We start from the raw sequence: 21,935 nt of genomic DNA on the forward strand, positions 1-21,935 counted from the left end.
GGTACAATTATTGAATGAAATTATATAATTTTTATTTAACGAATATGTTACGTTATTACAATCATTTAAAATTTTATGATTTACAGCATTATATATATATAGCTACTTCTCAGGTGGTAAAAAGTGCGGGTACTTCTAGAAGGGCTAGAGACATGGGACAAAGGGCAGTATGATTTTAAAATCTTCAATTCTAATCCATTCATGTGTACATACACACATGTATTCATATATACATACATACATATATTTTTACATACATAAATTATTATTTTGTTTTTGTTTCTTTTTTAATTTTCGATTCTAATACATTCATATGTACATACGTTCATATGTTGGAACGAAAAATTTTAAAATCTTCAATTCTAATCCATTCATATATACATACACACATATATTCATATATTCATACATACATATATTTTTACATACATAAATTATTATTTTGTTTTTGACTAAACCTATTCTTTATTTGAAAAATTAATTTTTGTATGTTTACTCCCATGATTTAATAATTATGCGTTTAAAATTTATTTCTATATATTCTACAGTTTTGAATATTATTAAATTCATATAGAAAGCTTACAAAAAATTACTCAGGAAGCTTTAAAAAAAAATATACATACATACATATTTATGTACTTAAAATTTTTGCGAATTTTTCCAAACTATTATAAGAATATTTTTTTGGAAATTTTCTTTAAACTTTTATATAACATTTATCTGTTATATATTAAAAAAAAATAAAACACAAAATTTAAATAAAATAAAAAAAAAATTTTTAAAATAATCCAAAAAAATAAAAACACGACAACATCCAGGCAAGCATTGATCAAATAAACTTCTAACTATGAGACTACCACGCTAACCACTAGGCTACGCAGTACATTGAATTTTCCTTTATAATTCTATATTTTATTCATATTTCGTATAACTCTTCAAAAACCATCCTATTTTACATTATATATATATAGCTACTTCTCAGGTGGTAAAAAGTACGGATACTTCCAGAAGGGCTAGAGATATGGGACAAAGGGCATTAGATAGAGTTTTGCCTCTAGGGTCCCAGAAAAAGCAAGAATTCCGCCCGCCCGGCCTCCCCCTTCAACCCCTCCAAAGATGTTTTGGTCCATTTTTTTACAAAATGGTATTACATCTTATGGGGGTAATGTTTGTATAATTTTGATGGCATATATATTGGAAATAAGTTAAATTCTATAAGTGTGAGTTATAACAAGAAAACAAAAAATTAATAATATCTACATATAGTTTTATAGCATGTACGATTACATACACATTTACTTATATACATATGTATTCTTTTTGCGATTTGCTACTAAGGTACAATCGGAAAGTAATCGATACAGCATTGATATGCAATCATGTAAAAGACCTGTATGAAAATGTTTTAACAAAGTTTGGCGCCCAAAAATGCCAAAAATACGCATAGAAATCGTATGCAATACGTATTACCCTATATACGTTAGAATTGGTGTTAACTCATTCTACAGTCACGCGTTTTATTCGCATGTATTATAAACTTCAAATACATACGTGCATGAATTGTAGTTTATAATTAACAATAATTTATGGCTTAAAGAGTTTATTGTGAAAGGTATTTTACGATTTTGTGCGACATAACTCAAAGTGAAGTTTTAAAATAAATTACTCAAAAGGTATTAGATTTCAAAGGAACTAATTATTTGTTTAATTATATATTTTTGGGTAATTATTTCTCAGAACTTTTTTTTTTAAGTTTTAAGTTTTATCTTATTATTTATCAGGAAAAAACATATCTATATGTATATTATGGGTGTGTTTTTGAAGAAATAAAGTAAACTTAAAATATCTCAGCCACAGAATGGAACACAATTTCAAAACTACAGGCATCATACTTGCAAGGCTTGCAATGCAAGCACACACGACTAGTTTTTTACTAAAATTGTTCCTTGGTCTATTTCTACTATTTTTAATTTTGTTTCCATTGTTTTTGAACAATTTGCATAAGATTTTACAAATAAATTTGTTGTAAAATTTGATGTTACTTTTAACTTATTTTTATGCCTTTCCTGCGTTAGATAATATGTTACATTTCGGGATAATATGATATCTGAATTTACAATTTCTATTTCTTCAAATTTTAAGTTCGGTACGGCAACAATTTTATACTTGATAGCTTTTTCTTCGCTCATAATTGGTAATTGTAAGACAAAAATTAGTTTATTAGTATTTGTTACGGACAATAAAATTTTAATTTCTTGAATTTTAAAAATATTTATTTTGTAGAAATCCATTTCTTCAGAAGTTAAAATTGATCTACTCATAATTTGGTGTTTAGCAAATATCACGTTTTCCTGAATTTTTTCGAGTTCTTCATTTAAGGTTAATATTAGTTAATATTTGAAAGTATTGTAATTGTTTAGTTATGTTTCGATTTCCTACAGTGATATCTTTTAAAATTTTATTTATATTTAAATGGTTTTTATTAATAGTTTCCTGCAAAGTTTTAATATTATTTGAATATTGTTATTAATTTTAATTGGATAATTTTGATTATTTATTAGGTTATGAGTGTTAAAGTCTAGAGTTTTTAAATGTTCCTCCAGTTCAAGTCTGTCGTCTTCGTCCATTGTGCAGAAAATCCATTTCAGAAATGAGCCACCAATGTTTATTAGTGATCTCTTATAACTAAAGGGAATCAACGTCTTAAAAGTATGCTTTACTTTACTAATTTTGTCCTTTAAAATTTTAAAAGTTGGATCATTTTCTGATAAGAAAAAGGTAGCGTTAATGCTAGATTGCCGTTTAAGAATAGTAAAAATATAAAAATTTGTAATATTATTCTTTTAAGAGTTGTTGTTACTGGTTGCGTCACCTGAAAAATATTTATATTTTCTTTTAATTCTGGTTGTTTAATCTTTGTTTTATTTCTTGAAAATTTTAAATTCTACCATTAACAAAATGTATTGGTTTAGCTTCAGTAACAGAGTGAAGAATATTGTTATTGGCTTCAAGGGCTTTTAATATTTACTTTCAGTATCTAGATTTGGGTCGGTTATGGTTAATATTCGTATATGTTCTGTAATGGTTCCGTGAACTCTTTCTATGTCTGAATTCCCTGTATGGCTTCTAGGGGATGTAAAATGGACTTCAATATTTTCTAGTCTACAGAAATCGTTAATATTTAAACTGTCAAAGTTGTTATCAAATATATATATATTTTTGGTTTGCCAAATATGGAATTTCTTACTCTTAAAGTTTGAACTATTGTTACACTATTTCTGTCATTTAACTTGGTAATTGAAAGATGTTTTGAAAATTTGTCGATTGTGGTAAGAAATACTTCTTTTTTTAAATAAAATGTGTCGCCATGAATTATCTGATTTGGCTCAGATGGTGTTTCAGAAATATTAAGGTTATATTTAATAGGTTTCCTATCATATTTATCTAAATTGCAGATGCTACAGTTGTTAATATATTTATATATATAATCTTTTAATTTTGGATAATAATACTTGTTTTTAATTTCGTTAAAATTGTCTAAAATGCCGCGATGGTTAGTTTATTTCTTTTATAATTTTGATCAGATCGTCTTCATTTTCAATTTCTTGAGGTAATATAGAGCATTTGACAAACTTAATTTTTCTATCATTACTAAATACTTCGATCAATTTCCTTTGCAGTATATTGAATTTACTATCTTCTAATTCCGAATAAATTGCAGTTATACCATTTTTTATAAATCGCCTTAAAAAATCATTTAAATAATTTTCATTGTTTAAGTCTTCTTCAGAGATAATTTTCCTATGTATATTTATTTTATTTTATAATCAGTTCAGCAGGTTTCTTTGCTACAAGATAAATTTGATTTAAATATTAATTTACGATGTTTTCTACAATAGGAATGTGGTCGCCCAAATTTTCGACGCCACTTTGAATTGTAGCTACATCAGTTTGACTTATTAATCTACTGTCTGATTCTAACACGTTAATTTAATTTTTTTCTACATTTATTCTACTCAAGAAATCAGCAACTTTATTATCTTTGCCTTTGACGTATTCTATGTCGAAATTAAATTCATTAAGTTTAATCCTCCACCTTTGCAGTTTTGAGTTAGGTTCTTTTAATGAGCTCAACCATACCAAAGGTCTGTGATCCGTTTTTATCGTAAATCTGACACCATAAAGGTAGGGTCTAAAATATTTGGTAGACCATATAATTGCTAACAGTTCTTTTTCTATAAAACAGCTCCAATCGCGAAGTCACTTGCATCGGTAGTCAATATAGGACTATATATAGGTTAAAATAGGATCACCTGTAATAATTTCTTTAAATTTTTCAAAAGCGACAATATATTTTGGATTACTTACATCGATTTTATTATCCTTTTTCAAACAGTAAGTTAAAGGTTGCGCAATTTTTGCGTAATCTTTTATAAACTTCCGGTGATACCTGGTTATCCGAAGAAAGCTTTTAATATATTTTAGAGAGTTTGGAAGTTTAAGTTTTTTTATAATATCTTTTTTTTTTGGATTGGGTCTTATTCCTTTGTCAGTAAGAAGATGTCCCAAATATTCCGATTCCTTAGAGAAAAAGAGACATTTGTCTAACTGAATTTTTAAATTAGATTTTCTAAGTTTTTCAAAAATTTTTATTATAGCATTTTGATGCTCCTGAAGTGAGGTACTGAAAATTAGTGTATCATCAAGATATACAACGCCGTTATTATTAAAGAAGTTGCGTAAAACGTAATTGATCATCCTCTAGAATGTTGCCGGAGCATTGTTTAAACCGAATGGCATCCTGACAAACTCATAATGTCCTTGAGAAGTCGAAAAGGCTGTTTTTTGCTGATCCTTTTCGTCTACAAGAATTTGGTGAAATCCTTTAGCGAAATCAAGTGTTGTGAAGTATTGGGCTTTTCCCAATTTATCGAAAAGTGATTCTATATTTGGAATCGGAAATTTGCCTTCTACAGTTATTTAATTTAACTTCCTATAATCTACGACGATTCTCCATTTTTGCTGTCCCGACTGATCTAGATTTTTAGGGACCACAAAAATTGGAGAATTATAAGGAGAGCTAATATGTTTAATTATTCCCTGTGATACCATTTCCTTAACCTGATTTTCGACTTCCAGTTCATGAATTTTAGGAAATCTATAAATTTTCAAGTAAACAGGTCGATTATCGGTTGTTATGATTTGATGTTTTATGCAATTGATGTTGGTTAAATTTAAATTGGTTGGCTTCTTGGTAAAGTAGGTCTTTATTTTCATAAACAATTTTCTTCAACATTTTATGTTCTTCATTACTGAGATGGTCAGTTTTGATATAATCAAGAATGTTGTTATTTTTAAAGTCTAAAGAATATAGTTGGTCAACAACTTCATAAGGACAAGAAAATTTAAATTCGATGGGAACATCAGTTATTAATGTATAATATATTTTGCTCTTTCCAACTAAAGTGCTTAGTTCTACAGGCTCTTTTAATTTTGTCTTTGTATTTTCGGGGAATAGTGAATCGTTAATAATAGAAGCCTGTGTCAATCAAACAATTAAATTTTTTATTACCAATGTCCAATAGTAAATTCTACTATTGGTAGAGTGTTGTCCGAGGCTGTAAATGAAAATTTTCTTCAGATGGGGTATTTTGTGATTCTAAATTAACATCAACATCCATAGGTTCTGGCGGTTGATTATTTTTAATATTGTTATTAAAATTTATTTTTCCATTAAATCCATTTTGCCCCGAGTTATTATAATTATTATTAAAATTTCTATTAATGTTAGAAACGTTGCGATTACCGTTATTTTTATTATTATTATTCTTATATCTGTTATTATTGAAATATTTATTGCCCTGACTATTGTTACAGTTATAAAAATTGTGATTGTTATTATGTTATGAAAAATTGTTATAATTATTATTATTACTAAAATTATTATTATTAGTATTATTATTGTTAAAACTCCTAAAATTTCTGTTATTTCTATTAAATGAATTTTGATTTCTATTGGAATATTTATTATTTAAATTTAAGTTATTTGAAATACCGGTTTGTAATAATTCATGATAAGCTTCTTCTAAGCTTGAAACGTTTTTAATTCTCAAATACATATTATCACAACGAGGAATTTTGTTTAAAAATTTTTCTAAAATACTACTTGCATTATTACTAAGTTTAAACTCTGAAGGAGAATTTGAATCTAAGTTATACTTTAAATTAAGTTTATCTAAAATAATTGATAGTTCTGAATAAAATTGACTTACATTTACAAATTTTATTTGGTCCGTTTGTTCTTTTAGTTTTAAATAGGATTCTTGGACTCCAAATGTTTTCTTCAGTTGAGTTTTTACTTCATCCCACATTGCATTTTCCAGTATCCTTAGGCTGACTGCGGCAGGTCCTTGTATTTTTGATAAAAAGATATTGAATAAATAGGACTTTAAAGCCACATCGGGTGTTAATCCTATAATTGTTTCGGCTTCCTTAAAAAACGCCGATAATTCAAAGATTCCGTCTTGAAAATAGGGATAGACCTAGCTTCTGTTATCAGGTCTTTAGCAGAAATTGAGTTTAGACTAAGTTCCATGTTTGTATTTATCAATTTCATTTTTTCTAAATTTTCGTAATTTAAGCACTTATTTAGATTTTTTCGTTTTTGTGTAAAAATTTTATACGGTTTCATAAAATGTTTCACTTTTTACTTTATTATTATTTTTTCTTCTTTTTGCGTTCTTTCTTTTTCTAAACAAAAGTTTGATATGGCTTTTGAAGTTTTATTAACCACTTACTTCTGTTTATTATATATATATATAGCTACTTCTCAGGTGTCAAAAAGTACGGGTACTTCTAGAAGGGCTAGAAACATGGGACAAAAGGCATTCGATCGGCTTTTGCCTCCAGGGTCCCAGAAAAAGTAAGAACTCCACCCGCCCTTCCCCTTCACCCCCTCCCAAGTTGCTTTGTAAACATTTTTTACAAAATGGTACTACATATGGTAGGGGTAATTTTTTATTTACTATTGGTTGTATAAATATTGTATGTAAATTCATATTTGGAAGTGTGAGTTATAACAAAAAGTGATCACTTTCTTAAGAAAATTGTAAAGTTTTAATAAAATTTACACTGTTTTATAATAAGTATGTACGTACGCATTTAGTTATGTATTCTTTTCGTGATCTGCTGCAAAATGTATTAGTTATCAAAACATATGTAAGTGTACAATAAACTTCTTGACAATATATTTTTAGGGCAAAATTTTATAAGAAAATGTTATTCTATTGCATTAAACTTTTTACAAATAGGGTATTTTCAAAAAATATTTAGAACGGAAACTCGCTGATATTGATTTGTAAGGATGAAGCTTTCTTAATTTTAATTTCAAAAAAATAAAATTATCAATAAAAAAAAGTTCATATGGAAAATCGCATTTTTCAGGGTTCGAAATTTTTGCATAGAAATCGTATGCTATACGCACTACCCTATTTTGTTAACTCATTCTGCAGTCACACGTTTTATTCGCATGTATTATAAACTCCAAATTCATACGTGCATGCATTTTAGTAGCGAATTATTTTATGAATATACAGTTATTTATCGCTTAAAGTGCTTAAAAAGTGGAAAAAGTATTTTACGATTTTATGCGACATAACTCAAAGCGAGGTTCTAAAGTAAATTACTCAAAAGGTATGAGATCTCAAAAGAACTAATTATTTGTTTAATTATGTATTTTTTGGTAATTATTTTATGAACTTTTCTTATTTTAAGTTTTATCTCATTATTTATTATAAAAAAACATATGTATATTACGGGTGTGTTTTTGAAAAAATAAAGAAAACTTAAAATATCTCAGCCATAAAATGGAACACAATTTCAAAATTACAGATATAATTCTTGCAAGGCTTGCAATACAAGCACACACGACTAGTTTTATTATATATTGAAAACTAAAATTTTTTTTTTGTTGGTCTTTAATCGCCATAAATTTAAAAAAAAAACACTAAAATCACTACAACTGTTTTTAGTTATAATAATTGCAAGATTTTAGCTGGCGGTCCTACCGACTGCGCCAGTTTATTTTTGTTCGTTAATCAGTATTGTTTATTTTATGTTTATTATTGATATTATTATTTTCCGTAATAATTTTAATAAAACACAATATTTATTTTATTTAACTTTTAATTTCAATAATATGTAATAAAAGGAAGAAATTTAACACAAAAAACATTCTTTATTTTAATTCCTTAAAATAGATCTTTATTTTCTTATAGCTAGTTTTAAAAACTAAAACATTTACTTTGAGAAAAATAATTCTTAATCTGGTAGTTTCACACAAAGTAGTAATATGTTATTTCATGAGAAAAGGAAAAAAAACAAAAAAGGCGTCTGGTTGTTTTTAAGTGGTGTCGAAATTAGTCTTTCTCACTTAAAAACGAAAATTTATAAGAAAATATATGTGTTAAGTTTTTATCATTGAAATTTGAAATTCATGAAAAATATGAAAAACAATTACTTTACTTATTTGGTCAAAACCGTGTGAAATAATTTTAGAGTAAAATGAGAAAAAAAATACAATAAAAAAAACAAAAATTAAAATTTTGAATTTTAATTTTTTATGAGAATAAAATTTTTATGAGAATAATATTAGTTTTCAGAATCAACAGAAATCTTTGAATTTGACTCTATGATTTCTGCAAGTGTTTGGTTAGTTGAATATATAACTTGCGCACATCACATAACCTACCTTATTGTATATTAATGTCAAGTAATGGAATTTCTTAAAATCAAAAGTTTGAATTCTGTTTGCTATTAAAATTAACTGACGAATGTAAGAGTCTTTTATAAGAGCTAAATTTATATTTTTCCAGGCATGTTAACTAAAAGCGTACTAACCTCCCTAAAATGTTTGAGAAGTATTTAAAAGGCATTTTCGTAGTCTCATGCAACATTTTAGCTAAACTAGACATTATCTTGTGTATAAACAGATCTTGTGTATTTCCTTCTTTAAATGAATTACTAATGTACATACATTCATATATTGACACGTCGAGTCGCAATGTATTATCGGTGAGCAAATTTAAAATGCCAAAAATGGTAACCATAATAAAACCTATGTGCGTTAAATCATTGTTGAACATACGAATAACTAAGTAACGCAGAATAACTAAGTAATTTGATTTCTACGGAGAAAAAAAACTTAAAATTTTATATTTATGTAGCTCTTATACTTACACATATACTTAGTTTCTCTAGGGACTTAAAGAAAGTCGCTCACAGGTGAGTAAGAACTGTACGAAGTCTTTTAGATTTGCTCGTGTGCTACACGACGGAGCTCAACTCAAGCATTTATTATATTTTTTTATAGTTATGAGGCTCAACGTGTTAATTTTGTTTTAATGTTCTCAAAAATATTTGAAATTAGTGTGATTCGCACTATGGGCTTCTAGTAATAAATAAATTCTACGCTCACGAATATAATATAAGAGCACATAAGCCCTTTTATTTTAGGAGCTTATCAAAATCAATTAAAAAAGTAGGAAATCTTTAGCCAAACGGACAACTAATATGATTTGCTCAAAAAGCCTTATTTGATATACTTATTGGGATGATTCATATGAATCAGTCGAAATTTTAAGACTTTTAATAGCATAACAAGGAGCCGAAAATAACAATCATCAAAATGAAATCAACTCCACTGTTGAACAGTTGAGAGAAACGAATATATTCGAATAAATTTGAAAAACTCTTACATTTGTAAAATGACTATCAATAAGTTTGGACATGTTGAAGCTGCTCAATATACAATCAAACACAAAAGTAAGGAGTTGCATAGACCACTCTAATACACTCCGAATTATAATTGAGCAATTCAATGAATGGAATAGTCCTCTCTTCTGCACCATCATTGATTTCGAAAGGGCATTCGATAATATAAGACATGAAGCCATCTGGAATGCATTACACCACAAGGGCGTCCCCAGAAAAATTGTGAACATCATTCAGGCCATGTACGAGAATACGAGCTCCAGAGTGTTACACGGCTGCCAGCTAAGCACACCCATCCAAATAACATCGGGTGTCAGGCAGGGGTGTCCTCTATCGCCGTTTCTCTTCATCGTAGTACTTGACGACATAATGAAAAAAGTAAATATGGCGCCGAGGGGTATCAGATGGGGATTGATCGGAAGGCTGGAGGATCTTGAATATGCAGATGATATCTGCCTCCTGGCCCACACACATGCAGATATGCAGACCAAGATAAGCATATTGGAGAAAGAAGCTGCGGGAGTCGGCCTTAGGATCAATGCCAACAAAACTAAATGCCTAAGAATACATACAACAAACAATTAGCCCCTTCTTCTAGGCGACAGGCATATTGAGAACGTGTCACAATTTAACTATCTGGGCAGCATCATAGCGGGTGATGGAGGAACGGAGCTGGACATAAAACACAGACTATCAAAGGCTAGGATGGCCTTTGGCCAGCTATGGCACGTGTGGAAATCGTCCCACCTGACAAGAAGCACCAAAATCAGAATATTCGATGCCTGTGTGAAATCGGTGCTTCTGTACGGCTGTGAGACATGGATGGTGGCTGCAGCGTACATCAACAAGGTCCAAGCATATGTCAACAGGTGCCTGAGAATAATATGCGGCATATTCTGGCCTAGAACAATAACGAATGATGAGCTGTGGGCGATTTCGAACCAGAAACCTATAAGTGTGGTCATAAAAGAAAGAAAATGGAGATGGCTGGGACACACGTTGCGAAAATCTAGTAACACGATAGCCAGGCAGGCATTAGACTGGAACCCTCAAGGTAAAAGGAGGGTTGGCAGACCCCGAAATACATGGCGTAGAACCACGCTTATGGAGGCCGAGTCCAATGGCAAGTGCTGGTCGGAAGTAAAGCGTCTAGCCCAAAATAGAGTGCGATTTAGAGGATTTGTTGAAGCCCTATGTTCCCTCCGGGAATGAACAAAGGAAGAAAAAAATTTAATATTTTTTTGCACATTAAATCCTGATGGTGATTATGATAATCAAAATAAGCGATTTATACACGTTAAAGAACCAATATATTCTAATCAGTGGGCAACTAAAAAATTTGCTGATAATGAAATAATGTCAGCTGCCAATTATGTAGTTAAGCTTAATTAAAAGTTTAAAAGACAATATATTAACAAACGTCGCATATAAAATAGATATTTTAGATGATGAACTTTCGTTGAAAACAAAATTAAAACCCGAAATAAATTTCTTGGAAAACTATGGAATCGGAAATAAAGAGGGTGAAAAACTTCTCACACCTTAAAGCCAAAAAAATTTTAGGAAACGTAAAGATTTTAGAAAGAAAATGAAATATTAGCAACCAGAATACATGCATGACTTACATTAAAATATATGTTTTAAAAAATTTTTCAAGTGAATACCAAAATTTTCGAGAGAACACTATGTTGAACTAAAATAAAACTTAAATTTTCTACAGCAAATTAAAAACTCAACAAAATTGGAAACAAAGAATTATTATGTTCATTGGACTGTATATCCGTATCCATCAGTTGATTCAGTGCTTGGTACCTGTGTATGTCAGCTTAATTCATGGTGGAGGGAATCCAAAAATTGAGGGCATTGTATAAAAGAATAAAATAAAACATGAACCTACCACAAATTGGATATAAATTAAATAATTTTATGAAAAAATATGAGGATATAATGTCAAACGAATATCATAATCAGCTGAAGGATTGCTATCAATTCAACTTTTAACAACCAATTATAGTTTTTACTGTCGATATTCATCAAACGTTCCTGAAACATAGCTAGATGTGCGTTCCTGCATATTACTTGAACAAATTATGTTAACTCTTTGAGGCACGGAATTTTATAAAATAAAAATACCCATGTTGCACAGAAATTTTATTTCGTTCAAAATTTAACAAAATTGTTGTATTATTATTAACAAAGATATACAATGATATAAAAAAACAATGCTAATGGTGTTGCCAATTACTTTAAATAATAAAGTTCAGAAAAAAAATGTATCAGCGCGCAACTATTCCAATATTTCCAGGTGGGTCGAGAAATATCCCACCATGCGTTATTACGCATCAAAAAGGTGGGACATTTTTAATACCAGCGTGTCTCAAAAAATTAAATGTTATGTTGAGTGCATATTGCTTTTATGAAAGGAATAAAAAATAAAGATTAACTTGAAAAATACTTGTTACGCACTTATTTGGACAACTGAAATATTCAAGATAAGGAAAGTACAGATCACAAACTCTGTAACATATTTGTTTGAAGGTTATCAAGTCCAGCCAATTGAAAGAGGTTTTTATGAATCAGAACTATTATTACACTCTAAATACAAAGACGTTTACTTAGTTGAAAAAATTCTGAAAACTAAAAATAGTAAAGTTTTTGTAAAGTTGCAGGGATTACCTTTATATCTTAATTCATGATTAAATAAAAAAGATTTAATTTATTACAATGTAATTTATTTTTCAATTTTACAAATTGAAAAATAAAATATTTCCATTATATGAGTTTTTTTCATCTTTCGCGAATCGATTAAAGTTTTTTCATTAGTTGAATATTCGGTGTCATAAATAGTAGGGCTTTCCAAATAATCATTGCTCAAAATTTGATTTTTAGCAATTTCAACATATTCAAAACATTCAACTGCTTTTCCATTTAACTACCCCATTGAAATCAATTAACAATCGTGTTAACAATGGTTAAATAATTAGCTAATTGGTGTTTTATGTTTATAAAAAGTAATTACAAAATGGCTCACATTGTTAATTTTTTTTATAATAATTACCTATTGTTATATAATACAAAATAAATATGCGTCATTTTGTGTCATTTTTTTCTCTAATTCTATATTCAAAATGTAGAAGTTATACAATAACCGGAAACTCTGAATTTTTTATCTATATAATATACAAAAGCAACTGCTCAAATTGAATATTATTTTGATATTTTATGGTAAACAATCATATTTGTACATTTGTAGGATATTATATATAATCTAAACCCCCATCACCATCAACGCCGCCGCTCCACCTCGCCACCAAACCCACCACCTAAACGTCAATCCAAACCGTCGCACCAACCGCCGCCCACCGCCAAGCGTCAAGACACCGAACAAGCAACGACTCCCATCCACCCAACCCCACACCCAAACTACTTCGCACCTTTATGTCAGTCGCCTCCCGCGGCCCCAGAAAACTTACCAACTTTACCTCTACTTACTAAACTCAATCAATCAGTTGTCGTATGGCGCTTCAAAAACTTTTTACATCATCATACAACAAGACGATTATCACGATCATAGGTAAAGCAAAAGCGCAAACTTTTGTATGAAAATGACCCAGAAATCACTTCTCATATCTACTATTGTTGTACACCACAATATGTATGTACTTAAAATTTCAGTTCTTAGTGTTTGAACAAAAAATTCTAAAATGTTCAATTCTAATACATAGATGTGTATAAATGCGTAGCTGAATAAAATTAATATTTTTTTTTTGAATAAACTTTTTTTTATTTGAAAAATTTATTTCTATATGTTTACTTATATAATTCTATAATTATGTGTTTAAAATTTTTTTTTTCATGTTTACTCATAGTTTTTAACATTTTGTTTCGTTTGGAAGCTTTAAAAAAATTATATATGCATGCTTATGTATGTACGTATGTCTTTGAATTTCTCCCGAATTTTTCTTAAACTATTATAATAATATTTTTTTGGAAATTTTCCTTAAACTTTTATGATCATATTTTTCTGTCATATGTAAAAAATAAAATTAAACAGAAAAATATGTACAAAATAAATTAAAAAAAAGATTAAAAATAATTCAAATAAAGTTGGGTCAAACCAATGGTTTGTATTGTAGCACTTCTCCCTTTAAGAAGTGAAAATACTGCTTTTAAATACAGTCTATGTAACTATATTTCGGATGAACGATTTATGCAGTCTTTGAAATAAAGCAAAAATTAATATAAAGAGGGTTTAACATAAGGCTCAAATTTAAGGGTTAGTTGCGTGAGTTAAGAAAAATAATTATATTTTTTATTGTCATGGAATTTACCGTTAGCTTTCTGCGTTTATAGAAATTTTAAAAAGCTTAAGGTTTTGAAAATATAAGAAGTTCAAATTTTACAAATTTCAAGAAGCGATAACTTGAGAGGGGATGGAGATGGAAAAAAATTTTCTTCTAACGAAATAAACTATTAATTAATGTCTAAAATCCCCTAAAATTTCAGGCTCCTACAACTTGGGGTCTAGAAGAAAAACGACATCAAAATTAGTAAAAAACGGATTTTAGGTAACGGTAAATTTTAACACCCATTTTGTTTTTTTAAAGTTTAACTATAGTATGCCATGATAGGAGAAGCAAGCCACTACCTTTTTACGTTTGCAAAATTTGAAAAATGCTTATGGTTTCATTGCAAAAAATAGTTAAAAAAAGCCATTTTTAAGGTTTTGGGGGAGTATAACTTTTAGGGGGACTGAGATAGGTAGATTTTGTTCTATGGAAATAAGTTTCTAGTAAAGATCTATATACATATAAAATTTAAGCTTTCTATCTTCAAGAGTGTAGAAGTTTTGTGAACTAAAAATGTCCATATGGACGGACAGAGTGAAAGTAATAAGCACGTTTTTCAAAAAATTTCTGGAGAAGTGCTAAAAATAAAGTCCACAGTAAAAATATTCATTTGACAATTTTCATTTTTCAGGGTTCGAACCTGAGAAGTTTTCCATTGAAATCGTATGGTTTACGAGTTACCTAATTATATATAGACGCATTATAAAATAAAAATACATTGTGTATATGGATCGTAATCAATAGCTTACGTAAACGTCACAAATTGAGTTTTCCATACAAATGCAATAATATCAAAAATTTCCAAAAAAAAATTTTTTTTTATTTAAACGAAATTAAATTAATTTACAATAAAAAATAGCAAACTAAATTGTAGAATTTAGTGAAGAGCGAATTCATTTTAATTTTTGCAAGTTCACGACAATTAAATTTACATTTACAAGTCGCCAACTAAATTATTAAAAATAATAAATATAAATAGTACGAAATTACAGTTAGAACGTTTTTCAAGAAACCTGTTCAGAAACACTTTTTGATGAAACCACTTGACATTTTGTGGCGGCATAACTTTTTCCACTATTGCTTATCCTTTTATTTTTATTGTCTTTCCAGTTTGAGGCGTTTACTTTTCCTTTTTTTCCTCTATTGATCATTTTTACTAAGCGATCTTCACATTTTTAGTTTAGAACGTGTTTCCACAAACTTCCAACTTTGAGAGCCAAAAACAATGCTTTAAAAGTGTGAGACCGCTATAATGTTTGAGAGAAATATAGAGAATGGAATAAAGAATATTTTTTTATCAAAACATTACATTCGAAATTTTGTAATTTAGAAAGTTATGAGCGCCACACATTCTTCGCTTAAACTTTTTGTTGTAAACGACAATTTACGATTTTAAGCGAAACAACCCAAAGCGAGGTTGATGCCGAACTTTTGTAAAAATTATATTAAGTCTTCAAATTAGGGTAAATTAAAAAAAAAATTACTCAAAAAATTAAATTGTGAAAAATGAAGTTTAAAATGAAGTTAATCATTTATTTAATTATGTGCTATTTGTAGTTATTTATAAGAGTCTTTAAGTTTTATGTTATTGTTTATTTGGAAAAAACCTATCTATATGCATAGTACTGGCTTTTTTTTGAAAAAAAAAAACCAGCGAATATTACACGCACAACTGTTTGAAAAAATTTTAGTAACATAAGATATATTTTTATAAGCTTGAACTTTTGCGAACAGGTGATTTGGCAAATAAGGTTGCCCGTTCATCTTAAATATGGAACATTATTTCAAAGCTACAAACATATTGTCTGCAATGCTTGTAATGCAAGCACACTCGACTAGTTATAATAATATTATGCTAATCTCATCTCAGAATCAAAAAAAAACACTAAGATATAAAAAGGTTTTTTTTAAATCCTATAACTTACAAAATGTTTAGAAGGAAACGATTACAGTTTTCTTAATTGCGTTAACGAAAAGGGCAAAAATTGAAATGACAATTTGTTTAATAAATTTAAACTTAACTTATTAAAGCAAAATCCTGAATTAATGTAAAATTTATGTTCTTAAACAAAATTATACGGTTTTGTTGTTACTGTTAATAAACAAATTTTAATTTTTTTTGCAAAGATTTTAGTGACATTTGTCTTTTCTTGGCTGTAAAATTTTTTTTAGAAAAAAATCGCTTCACTTTTCCTTCTAATGCGCTGCCCTCGTAAGTATAAGGCATTAAAAAAATTTTCCAAACTGCTTCAATCGGGTCAACTTTGAAATAAGTCGTATATTTTTTCTCTTTTTATTTTCTTTTAAAATTATTTTTTTGTTTGAAAAAACTGTTCAAGAAGTAGCTCCACTTTGTTTGCTTAATATTTTTTTACCGACCGTATTGTGTAAACAATAGGTAGGTTATGTGATGGCAACAAATTTTGCATATCGAGTTTTCGGTGGGAACGTACTTCTCCATAGTAGGGAAGTGTAAATAAACTATTTTTAGCAACCTGTCGGTCCGTCGGTCTGTCGGTCTGTCGGTCTGTCGGTCTGTCGGTCTGTCGGTCTGTGTGTGCACGCGTGTATCTCAAGTTCTGCTGAACCGATTTTGATGAAATTTTATATGTAAGTTTGTTTCCACCATGGCACGGATCGATCAACTTTTGGTATATATCAGGCCTCGGGAACTACACTTTTTAGCGGGCCTGTTTTACATTTTTGAACATTTTGAAGAAAATATTCAACCGATTTACTTGAAATTTTATATATAAGCTTTGCTCGATCATACGCAAAAATTCCTAACTTTTGGAAGAAATCAGGCGTCAGCAACTGGGCGTTTACTACGGGCCAAATATACATTTTTGTGTATATAAGTAGAAATAATCAACCGATTTCATTGAAATTTAATATGTGAATTCCCCGTATTAAAACAATGAACATGTAAATTTTTTGGAAAGATCAGGCATCGGCAACTAGACGTTTACTACGGGCAAACATACACTTTTGTGTATATAAAGAGAAATAATCAACCGATTTCATTGAAATTTAATATATGAATTCCTCATATTAAAGCAATGAACATATAACTTTTTTGGAAAGATCAGGGCTCGAGAACTGATTTGCGGGCCGATTTTATATTTTTCACCATATCCACAGAACAAATTGATGGAATTTCTTGAAATTTGATATTTGAGTTCTGGTTGTTACCGAAACTAACTGGCGAGCATTTCAGGGAATTCGGGTAGCACAAAGCGAAACTCTACTAAGAGCCAAATTTACATTTTTCTAAGTATGTTAACTATAAGCTTACTAATGTCCTAAAAATTGGAAAGAAGTATTTAACAGACATTTTTATAATATTCTGTAACACTTTCATTTAACTAGACAATACACAATGCGGTCGGTTATGTGCTGACCACATCAGATTTTTTTTATTTTCGTTTACTACAACAGAAATTAGTAGTTAAAGGCATTTACTACAACCTTTTAAGGTTCTTCTAACTGAAATCCTAAAAATATTTTTTCGCAATTTTATAGATCTCTTATAACTAACAACTATATTTTTACTGATTCATTCGTTAAATTATAATCAATTCACTTTTATTTCACTTATAAATGTCTTCATGTCATTATAGATGTCTTCAGTAAAGTTCTCTAATAAAAGAAAAATATGCTCAGAATTTGGTGAGTTTACCCCATTTTCAATTAAAAATTGATTACCGACCGTATTGTGTAAACAATAGGTAGGTTATGTGATGGCAACAAATTTTGCATATCGAGTTTTCGGTGGGAACGTACTTTTCCATAGTAGGGAAGTGTAAATAAACAATTTTTAGCAACCTGTCGGTCTGTCGGTCTGTCGGTCTGTCCGTCTGTCCGTCTGTCGGTCTGTCGGTCTGTGTGTGCACGCGTGTATCTCAAGTTCGGCTGAACCGATTTTGATGAAATTTTATATGTAAGTTTGTTTCCACCATGGCACAGATCGATCAACTTTTGGTATACATCAGGCCTCGGGAACTGCACTTTTTTGCGGGCCTGTTTTACATTTTTGAACATTTTGAAGAAAATATTCAACCGATTTACTTGAAATTTTATATATAAGCTCAGCTCGACCGTCCGCAAAAATTCATATGTTTTGGAAGAAATCAGGCATCGGCAACTAGACGTTTACTACGGGTCAAATATACATTTTTGTGTATATAAAGAGAAATAATCAACCGATTTCATTGAAATTTAATATATGAATTCCCCGTATTAAAACAATGAACATGTAAATTTTTTGGAAAGATCAGGGCTCGAAAACGGATTTGCGGGCCGATTTTACATTTTTCACCATTTTGAAGAAAGTATTCAACCGATTTACTTGAAATTTCATATATAAGCTTTGCTCTATCATGCGCAAAAATTCCTAACTTTTGGAAGAAATCAGGCATCAGCAACTGGGCGTTTACTACGGGCCAAATATACATTTTTGTGTATATAAAGAGAAATAATCAACCGATTTCATTGAAATTTAATATATGAATTCCCCGTATTAAAACAATGAACATGTAAATTTTTTGGAAAGATCAGGCATCGGCAACTAGACGTTTACTACGGGCAAACATACTCTTTTGTGTATATAAAGAGAAATAATCAACCAATTTCATTGAAATTTCATATATGAATTCCTCATATTAAAGCAATGAACATATAACATTTTTGGAAAGATCAGGGCTCGAGAACTGATTTGCGGGCCAATTTTACATTTTTCACCATATCCACAGAACAAATTGATGGAATTTCTTGAAATTTGATATTTGAGTTCTGGTTGTTACCGAAACTAACTGGCGAGCATTTCAGGGAATTCGGATAGCACAAAGCGAAACTCTACTAAGAGCCAAATTTACATTTTTCTAAGTATGTTAACTATAAGCTTACTAATGTCCTGAAAATTGGAAAGAAGTATTTAACAGACATTTTTATAATATTCTGTAACACTTTCATTTAACTAGACAATACACAATGCGGTCGGTTATGTGCTGATCACATCAGATTTTGATTTTTTTTTTGTAATATAACTCAAACTTAGTACCCTTTTAAATGGCAATTAGAAAGGTCTGTGTTAATTAAATTTCTATAAATTTTAGGAAATACATATGTATGTATGTATATTTTTAATAAATAAATTTTGAACGAAAATTTCTCTCTTTTGGAAATTTTTGTTTACAAATACCAAAATGAAATTCCAGAATTTATTTATATAAAAATATTTTTAGATGCATGTTACTTGATGGCGAAAATTTTTCAGGAAAATGAGACATGTGTGTAAAATAAATTTAAAATATATTTAAATAAAGGATTTTAATTTATTTTTGGATCACTTTTTTTTGATCACTTGTTTCACTTTCACTTACTTGTGTGAATTAGTTGAGTTCCTTTGTCTTCATATTTTGATGATTCTTCATTTTTTAATGACTCTATTGAAGGTTCAACTGATGCCTCAACATTCCCAGATTGTGGTGCCATATTTTTTTTCCTAAAAATAGTTAACACGTAAATACAAATGTTATAAAAGTGACGAAAGTTTAATGAATATACAAATTTTAAAAAATTTAAAAAGCCTAGTAGACATGATATTCCTGAAACTTTTGGAAATATTTTCTAAAAATAAAAAAAGAAAAAAGGTAATGTAAATTTCGTTTTGGAAAAAAAAAATACATGTTAATAATGCATAATATTGCATAATAAAGATTTAAAACATTAGTTTTATTTGGAAAATACTTTTTTCTAATTGATTTTCTAAAGTTTTGACCTCTGAAATCTTTCCCACATTGTGTTATATCAAAATGAAGGTCAGATTAGTATCGTGGCGATTAAACGAAAGTTACATACTTACATAAAACTAAAAAACCCTTTGCGACCACTGGGATACAGTTTGAAGAGGAATTTCATTAATTTTAAAATGAGTATCTAAAGTTGGCTTGTCACATTCCTCGAGTTATAAATAAAAATGTAAGAATTGGACAGTTTTTCCATATTTCATATTAGTGGCCCTTGAGAAGAAGGGCCCAAAAGGTAAAATGTCTCTAAAAGGTGTTTTTTGTTCGTCTGAAGTCATTCTGTCACCCTGTTTCGGAAAAACTCTGTATACCTCAATGCCACAATAATCACCTTTTTCAAAAATGTCCAAGCCTTTCTCGGAAATTCACTTAATATCTTATCATTAATGGTATCAAAACCTGGGGACTTATTCGGTTTAAGCAAATTTATCGCTTGGCAAATTTCCTTTTCATTAAATAAAGCCATATAGTGCTTTCATCCATATAAAAATCTCCTATTAAGCAAACAAAAGAATTCAGTTCATTTGGTTGAAAAATTCCTTAGAAGTGATTAGCAAATACGAGTAGTTCAGCTTAAACCTTGTTACTTTTTGCATATGATCCATCAGTTATTTTTCGTGACGAAGAATACGTTTTTTTAGCTGCCGATAAGCACTTTATATAATTTTAATATGATACTGGTTTGTAATGTTCTATTTTTATTTTGAGTTTGAGAAAATTTATTCAGAATCCTTTTATCTTCCGAATGACGCGATTCTTGACATTTTGTGCTGTTAAATAGCAATAATAACGATAGCAACCATAGAAATAATAACAACAATACTGAAAATAATGACAAAGGCAATATTGACAGTATAAATAATAATAACAACAAAAATACTGACAATGGAACCAAATTTTCTTTCTTTCAATCAAACTTTCACAGCAAATTTTCTATATCTGGACCCAGCACTCACAACCTACTCACTTTAAACCTACACTAAAATGCCCGTTTATTGCAAACACATTTACCTTCTAACTTTGTAAATCCAATAACTTGCCATATGGCCGATCGTGCATATGACCGAAAAGTCCGTTGAGGGTGGCGATAGTACTTTTCCTCCGTCGACCTCAACCCAATCGTCTAAATGATTCACGTAGCTTTCGTAACAACAATAACTTGGTCCAATTAACTAGCTTACTAAGACTGTGAACCAACTTTACCAGGGTGGGTTGTCCTTTAGCATTTTAATAAACACACATCTATATTCCTAGCTTTAAGAAAAACCTCCAATTCGTGCTTTCTAGTTAACAACACGTACTAATTCGTATTTTATTTGCCGATATTTTACAGAAATCGGGTCAGGGTTGCTGGATAAACTTAAGTTGTATTGTCCATTGTAGTTAATTTTATTGAAATTTCATCAATTCTTTGTAGCATGTGGTATCATTTGCATTATACAACCGTAAATTTTTTAAGGGTTTTGCATTGTTTTATTTGTCAATTTCTTTAGTTTTTATGGTCTTTTCTTATCTAGTGGAGTATGCCTCGTTTCAGTTTACACAACTGACCTGAAAATTATGTTTTGTATTACATTCCTTCATATGGTTTCCAGAACATTCAAAACATTCTGCACCTTTTTGGCAAAATCTTTACCTATGTCCCAATCTGTGGCATCTTTTACATTGCGAGAGGGACCCACTTGTTTAAAGCCCAGCTTTTACTGTTTTGTGCTGAAGATATTCTATTTTACATATTTTATTTATGTCTTCGGTATAATCAAGGACAACATGAAAGGGGGAAATATTTTATTAGTATTCACGTCATTTTTTTTTATTTTTTTAATTTTAGTTATGACATCTACGTATTTGAATCCCCTTCAGATAAGGTCATTATATTTTGTTTTCCTCATTGAATTTCAAATAAATTTTTTAATTCAATAGTGTTTATTGTTTCAAATAAATTTACATTTTACAAATATTGTGACGTATATGTCTTAAGTACTAGAATTTTATGTTATTCTTTTCA

General features: G+C 29.4%; 1 protein-coding gene across 2 annotated transcripts in view; it reads right to left on the reverse strand.

The window, feature by feature from the left end:
* The window catches only part of LOC129616465 (synaptotagmin 1), a 94,804-nt gene extending 75,181 nt beyond the window's left edge, over positions 1 to 19,623 (reverse strand). For both annotated transcript variants that reach the window (XM_055532104.1, XM_055532103.1), the window contains exon 1: positions 19,502 to 19,623. In XM_055532104.1, the coding sequence (XP_055388079.1) occupies positions 19,502 to 19,613 (112 nt within the window). In that variant the 5' untranslated portion in view covers positions 19,614 to 19,623. The remainder of the gene's footprint in view (positions 1 to 19,501) is intronic.
* Positions 19,624 to 21,935: the final 2,312 nt, after the last annotated feature.

This window comes from Condylostylus longicornis, unplaced genomic scaffold, assembly GCF_029603195.1.
Source record: "Condylostylus longicornis isolate FDR11 unplaced genomic scaffold, ASM2960319v2 ptg000215l, whole genome shotgun sequence".
Classification (NCBI taxonomy): Eukaryota; Metazoa; Arthropoda; class Insecta; order Diptera; family Dolichopodidae; genus Condylostylus; species Condylostylus longicornis.